Raw genomic sequence first — 7,436 nt, 5'->3', positions numbered from 1 at the left:
AGTGCATTAGGGGGTATGCGGACCTCACATGAATGGATATGTTTTAGTGAAGAAGATTCTGGGGGCAGGGTATTATTGGCTTACTCTGGAGCGAGATTGATTCAGTTTTGTTCGCAAGTATCACCAATGCTAGATTCATGGTGACCTGATTCACTCGCCTCCTTCAGAGTTTCATCCCATGTTCTCTCCTTGGCCTTTCATTGATTCGGCAATGGATGTTATTGGGCCAATCGAGCCAAAGGCTTCAAATGGGCATAGATTCATTTTGGTTGCAATTGATTACTTCACCAACTGGGTGGAGGCCGTCACTTTCAAAGCAGTCACTAAGAAAGCAGTGGTAGACTTTGTTCATTCCAATATCATCTATCGCTTTGGTATCCCAAAGACCATTATCACTGATAATGCAGCCAATCTAAATAATCATTTGATGAAGGAGGTATCCGAGCAATTTAAAATTGTGCATCGCTATTCTACCCCTTACCACCCAAAAGCCAATGGAGACGTTGAAGTGGAGAACAAGAACATCAAGAAGATTCTTAGGAAGATGATACAAGGTTCCCGAAAATGGCATGAAAAGTTGCCTTTTGCTCTTTTGGGATACCACACGACTACTCGCACATCTGTTGTTGCAACTCCTTGTCTGCTGATATATAGAACGGAAGCTGTAATACCCGCTGAAGTCGAAATTCCCACTACCCGAATCATTATGGAATCGCAGATTAAAGACACTGAGTGGGTCAAGACCCAATTAGAACAACTTATGCTGATTGATGAAAAGCGGCTAGCAGCAGTGTGTTTTGGCCAGTTATACCAGCAAAGAATGGCACGCGCTTACAACAAGAAAGTGCATCCAAGGTACTTCGGGGTAGGTCAACTCATTCTGAAACGCATTCTTCCACACAAAGTAGAAGCTAAAGGAAAGTTCGCCCCAAATTGGCAAGGACCCTACATCATCAAAAAAGTGTTACCAAAAAGGGCCTTGCACTTGGTAGATGAAGAAGGATGGGTACCAGACATGACTATTAACGCAGATGCAGTCAAATTATGTTTGATATATACCCATTGTGGAACTTTCACGCATGATTTTCTCCGATCGAGATAACAAAGGCTATCAGTGCTCGTTATCTCAAATATGTGTCACCCTTTTGTTAACCCTGTTGAGCCGTATTTGTCTTATTTGTTTTCCCCTTTTTAGAACCTTTGTACTTGTAAAAGCGAAAAAAAAAAGAAGAAAAAAAGACGAAAAAATATCATCAACAAATCTTCTGAGTCATCGAACTACGCCCGACCTGATTCCGAAAGGATACGTAGGCAGCCTTACCCTGGATTCGGTCCCATCACAAAAAATATCCATATTCCTAATACTCCAAAACTGGGGCAGAAGTTTGTTTTATTTAATGGTTTTTCATATAAAAATGGTTACAAAAGTTGTAATTAAGTTCAAGGTTCTTTTTGCCTTATCCTTATTAGGAACTTCTAATCAATCTTTGAGAATGTTTGAAGTCCCCATGCCAAGGGCGTTAAGCAACCTTCCGCATGCAATATCTTAGTAAAAACAAAAGAGACAAGAAAAGAAAAAAAGAAAAAGAAATAATAGTCTTATTGGTGAAAACCCATATGGGCACTGTAAGGTGACAATGAGCAGAGAAATGAGAGAGTCTTATTGGTGATAACCTAGATGGGCACCATAAGGCGACGGTGAGTAGAGAAATGAGAGAGGTTAGTTAGCGAAAACCTGCAAAGGGCGCTACTAGCCTAATGAGGGTCTTCTATACCCCGGCATGAGCACAACCAAGAAAATTTCAAGATGAACATTTGCGACGGATTTTGAGAATTAGACAGCTCAGACGGATCAGGCGTCCAGTCCAAAATGCATGTCAAGATTCATTGAAGTCGGCACATACCTCCAGATAAGTCTCCCTATCCTTTCCCCGAAAGGGACACCTTTTGCTTAACACAATTCTTTTTCACTTTCAATTATTATTCTATTTTTACCCATAATTTTTCTTTGAGTCCCTTTCGGTCTAATCCTGCGTCAAAAGCGAAGCAAAGAAATGGTTGCAAAACTGGCTACAATTGTAACACCCCGTAAATTTGAATAAGTTAAGGATGCATTAAATGAGTATTAATGTGATGGTTATCAATGGGATATGATAATAAGTGTATGAGGAATATCATAAGTGATTTGGGTCTAAGGAGAGACCTAAGTCTAAGCCAAGTTGGAAAATTACATGATAGACGAAAATTCCAAATGAGTACGCACAAGACCTTTTGCACGAGAATACCTACAGATAATAAGTGTACAAGGAATATCATAAGTGATTTGGGTCCAAGGAGAGACCTAAGTCTAAGCCAAGTTGGAAATTACATGATAGAAGAAAATTCCAAAGGAGTAGGCACAAGACCAAACTCTGCACGAGAATACCTACAGATATATAAGGTGTTATGTGATGCACAACCTATCAAATGAAAGATCTTTGATTCTGGTTTCTAACGCTTTAAACCGTTCGTCATTCGGACATTCCTACAAGAAGTTATGATCAAATTACCAAAATCAGATGACCGGACACGGATCCTGCCTTCCCTTGAAGGTGCTGGACAGCGAAGGGAGGCTCACTTCGCCAGACTGGGCGCGGCCCAGCTAGGGTCTTTTTAAGCAAATTTGGGGGTTCACTTCCCCCATTTCTTTTGGACGAATTTTAGGGTTTTCCTCCACTCTCTCAATACCTCCAACCCCTCCCATATTCAAGGTAAGCAATCCCCATTATCTTGGTGTGAATTCCATAATTTATACACTAGTGTTGATGAATCTACACATAAAATACTTAGATCTTCAAGAGATTTCTTAAAGAACTCAAATGAGGGTTTTGCAAGATTTCTTCCAAAAAGGTAATGTTTTCACCCTCTAATTGATTATAGCATTGGATTAATGATTATAGACTCTAGTTCATGAGATATGAGTTGATGGGTTTGATATAAAAGCATGGACAATTGTAGGTTTGGGTTGTTGATTTTTGATTATTGGTTAAGGGTATTGTTTACCTTACGGGTAATAAAGAATGGTATTGATTATAGCAATTTGAGGTTTTAGAATTTATCTAGAAGCAAGAGAATAGGTTATTGGGTGAAGAAACACCATTAATGAGGGATATGAAGCTTTATACTCACCAAGTGTTTGATAAAATACCTAAGTGACCAAAACATGAGTATTATTGCTAATATGGAATTCCTTTGACTTGTATTGATATAGACTAAAGTTGAAAGGGTTGGCGAATGTTGTATTACGCTCAAGAGAAGGAAGTTAAGGTATGTGAGGTTAACTCTCTGTGTTTGGGAATGTTAATGATTCTCCCTACACTACGTTTCTTTTACAACGTTATTAATTACCTCTGAAATATAGTTAAGCTTAGTTCCTCGAATAGTTGCAGAACTTTATTCTCTAGCTTCATAACTCATTCATAACTTTCATTCTGAACGTTATGAGCTTGGTGCGTATTCAATATAGACTTGGTTTTGATGCCCCCGAGTCTCAGCATAGATTACTCAGTATGTCATAAACAATTGAAGTTTCAGTGTTCATAACCAGTTCAAGAATACATATCTTAGTCTAGTCCTATTCAGTATTCCAGTATTATGTAACTTAGTGTGATTCAGTATTCCAGTATCATGTAACTCAGTGTGATTTAGTATTTTAGTATCATGTATTACAGTATGATTCAAAGTTTTTGATTTTAAATCCCTGAATGTTGAACACCTGTATTTGGGCCTGAGGTCGTAGTTTATGCTTTATGCATGTTTGGGCCTGAGGCCGTAGTTGATGCTTTATGAATTTTTGGGCCTGAGATCGTAGTTATGTATACGTATACTTGAGCCTGAGGCCGTAGCTTGTGCACATATATATTGGGCACGAGGCCGTAGCTTATTCAGATAAACAAGTTGTTCATCATTCAGAAGAGGGAGTATTCATATCCTTACTTCATTTGTTCAATTCAGTTATCAGTTATCATTTCAGTTTCAGTTTCAATAGTTAATTTTTTTCAGTTATCAATTATCAATTCTCAATAATCAGCTCAGTGTTAGTTTCAGAATTTATAGTTCTTTCTTTCAGTTGCTTTACATACCAGTGCAATTCAAATGTACTAACGTCCCTTTTGCCCGGGGCCTACATCTCACGATGCAGGTAATGATTTACAGGTTGACAATTCAGAGCGCTAAGATTCTCGTACCAGCTATTTGGTGATCCCCAGTTCTTTCGGGGCATTATCATTACCTTACATTCTTTAGTATTTTCAGACAGTCAGTGTTTGCAGTGCTTCATTAGAGGCTTCTTAGACTAGAGTAACAGCTAGACAAAGTCACAAGTTTTTTGTGTTAAGCAATGTTTGCTACAGATATGTTTCAGAATTGTATTAGTGTTTCCGCACTTTCATTTATATCATTCAGACTTTCAGTATATCAGCATATGTTAGTTTATCTTCCGCATTCAGTATGTTATGATGTCACATGTTGATTCAGCTAGCCAGTTGGTTGGCTCTGTCACAGTAGTCAGGCACCGGGTGCCGTGTTACGTCCAGGCCCAGGTTCGGGGCGTGACAAAGCTTGGTATCAGAGCACTAGGTTCAAGAGTCCTAGGGAGTCTATGAAGCCGTGTCCAGTGGAGTTTCCTTTATCTGTGTGTACCGACTACTCATATAAGTGGTTAACTACCAAGATATCCAGGATTGTCTCATTTTTTTCTACTCTAGATCGTGCCATGAAACTTAGAGCAATATGTAATCTTCTCTTACTATCTAATTCCATACGTATCGAATGGCCAAGAAACAAGCAAGAAAAGTCTAAGGTTCTAGAAAGGATGATTTGCCTATTGTGGTATTACTATGGAGTACATGCTGGTAATAAATGAGATTGGAGAGGATGTTGAAAGTGGGATGCAATGGATAGTAGTACAGATTAGAACATAACCTTATCAGAAAGTACAAAAGCAGTCATTATGTTTTATGGTTATTAGTTTGACTCAGTTACCAGTTATACAGTCTTTTGGTTAGCAGGTTTATGGTTATTCAGTATGCCAGTTATTTGTTATTCAGTTACCAGATCTCCAATTTTCGGTGTATCCAACTTCTGCTAACTTGGGAGTATACGGTGATGCCTGCGGGTGCTAAAAGAAAATATAAGAACAGTGATTATAGTGAAAGCATCACATGTTTTAGGTCTGAATTAAGACCAAGACTCGCCGGATTGTGTAGGAAGTGAGTTATAAGATGATGGTATCTCTGAAGGACATGTTTTGTGTATGGTAGTGTATCCGTATGCATTTTACCTCACAGAACAATTTTATTTTTAATTCTTAGCAATTGAGCCACAAGTTGGATGATGATTTTTAGATGTCAGACCCTACAGTGTAGCAGGTTAAGAATTTGACCGCAAATGGCCTAGAATTGGTCATTATAGTTTTGGGAGGGAAAAAAAGAGACTAAGGGCAAAATTCCTAGCAGTCACAAATGTTTGATATTACCAGAGATGTATTTTTCATACGACTTATGCATATGACTAAGAAGACATGATGTATGACATGAGAATCAACAGCTACCGATATTGAATTTCAGGGAATGATTTTAAGTTGTTCGTATTTATTCATACTAGAATTAGAAAGTACCACCTTAGTATGTTACTATAAGAAGTAGATATTATCGTGAGATAAAGTATATGAGGATTCCCCTTAAGTTATGTGACTAAGTTTTTACCCCGAATGTTTATAATATGATATGATTTTAAAGTATATAGAAAGTTAGGGGTTAGATATCCCAATTTTGTTTAAGACAAATGAAATTTCCCTAAGTGTGATCGATGTACATAGTTCAAAAAGAATGATAGTGTACGGCAAAAGAATATGGTCAGATGATGAGGGAAGTTAGGATAAACCTTATGCTTCACTTTAGTTATTCAAAGCAGGAGAAGAAAATATGATGCTAGCAGGTGGTTAGTTAAAGGATAGTAAGTAAGTTTTGAGTAGATACAACAAATTAGCAATTTCAGCAGATCTAGTAGAGGTATAATTTGACTTACTTAGTAAAGTTAACACTAGTGAGTGGGTAACCGTTTGAAACACCGAATGCATGTTAGAACCCGAAGAGTTTAAGTTAAACCCGAAGTACAGTGGCAGTGGAAAAAATCAACTAATGGTGAGAGAGCAAACTATAGAAGAGTAGCCTTTAGGAATTATCGGAATGTGGTTTCTCCAAGATTGACACTGTGAGCAGAGTTAAATTATTAAGATCGTTTATGATAGTTGTGAATACATTAGCTTTCTGTTATGTAAATAATTTAGTTTTTCTAGTTCAGAAGTAAGTTGGAAGATGAGTCGTCATTGACGTAGAGTGCAAAGAATTGCAGAAAATAAGGAAAGTTATTTGGATCCAACAAAAAGAGAAGGATCCGCAAGTATAAGATCTTTGGTCTAAGGGGTGATGTGAAAATTTTCAGTAAGTCCAGTTAGAGATTTGAAACCCGAATAATTAGCATGGGTATGAAAAAGAAAATCAGCTTGGTAATAAGAAAAAATTGTATAATTATCACAATGAATATGTCTAGCATGTGTAAGAAACACAAAGTGAGTAGACTGATCACCGCGCTCAGTTATTGATGATAAAGTGAATAGAAAAGCTATAAAATCATGCCCCTTTATGTGTTATGGGGCTAGTGTCATCGCACGAGGCTCTAAAATTTGGAGTACAGGTCAAAGGCTTAGTTCACAATAATACTATAAGTGTTTTCAGGAAGAGCTTAAGAAGATAATCAAGTGTGGAAAATATAATTCATGATTGAGGTAGATAAGAGAACTCTGGTGATAGAAGTTCACCGCTTAGCCCAGCTAGGAGTTCAATTTGCATACTCTAAAGATAGTAGAGTTGTTATCCAAAAATTAATTCAAGCCAATTTTAGTCAATAAAAACGACCGTGCTAGAACCACGGGACTCGGGGAATTCCTTACACCTTCTCCCCGGTCAACAGAACTTCTTACCCGGACTTTGTTTTCGCAACCCAATAATAATAGAGTCAAATCTTCCTTTGACTAGGGATTCAAATAAAGGTGACTTGGAACATCCAAAAATCAATTTCAAGTGGCGACTCTGTAAATAAAATAATCCCTACTCAAATTTGTCACTTTAATTGGAAAAACTTTTTTAACCCACAGCTATCCATAACATATATCTATTTGGGGTAAGAAAAGGAGTGTGACAATTAATGTGACTTTTTATTAACTTGTCAATTGGATTAACATATTTACTACTTCTCTTTTAATATAACATAAGTATATATTTTCTTATTCTCGTTTATCATCTTTTTTTAATTTTTTTATTTTAAAATAATTTTAAAACTTCAACTTGAAACTACTCCCCTATATATATATATATATATATATATATATATATATA

At 37.0% G+C, this 7,436-nt stretch overlaps 2 protein-coding genes across 2 annotated transcripts in view; one reads left to right on the top strand and one right to left on the bottom strand.

Moving 5' to 3' along the window:
• Positions 1–427: 427 nt before the first annotated feature.
• On the top strand, positions 428–1,102 carry LOC109215798. The gene has a single exon (XM_019379907.1). The coding sequence runs from the start codon at positions 428–430 to the stop codon at positions 1,100–1,102; it is 675 nt and encodes a 224-aa protein (XP_019235452.1).
• Positions 1,103–5,083: 3,981 nt separating this feature from the next.
• LOC109215797 overlaps positions 5,084–7,436 on the bottom strand; it is a 10,941-nt gene continuing 8,588 nt past the window's right edge. The window contains exon 3 of the mRNA XM_019379906.1: positions 5,084–5,158. Within this exon, the coding sequence (XP_019235451.1) occupies positions 5,084–5,158 (75 nt within the window). The remainder of the gene's footprint in view (positions 5,159–7,436) is intronic.

This window comes from Nicotiana attenuata, unplaced genomic scaffold (assembly GCF_001879085.1).
Source record: "Nicotiana attenuata strain UT unplaced genomic scaffold, NIATTr2, whole genome shotgun sequence".
NCBI classification, from domain to species: domain Eukaryota; kingdom Viridiplantae; phylum Streptophyta; class Magnoliopsida; order Solanales; family Solanaceae; genus Nicotiana; species Nicotiana attenuata.
This window is presented reverse-complemented; position numbering and strand designations above follow the sequence as displayed.

Bases quoted from the DNA above. Each gene is read 5' to 3' on its own strand.
- LOC109215798 (XM_019379907.1), top strand. From the start codon at position 428: ATGAAGGAGGTATCCGAGCAATTTAAAATTGTGCATCGCTATTCTACC.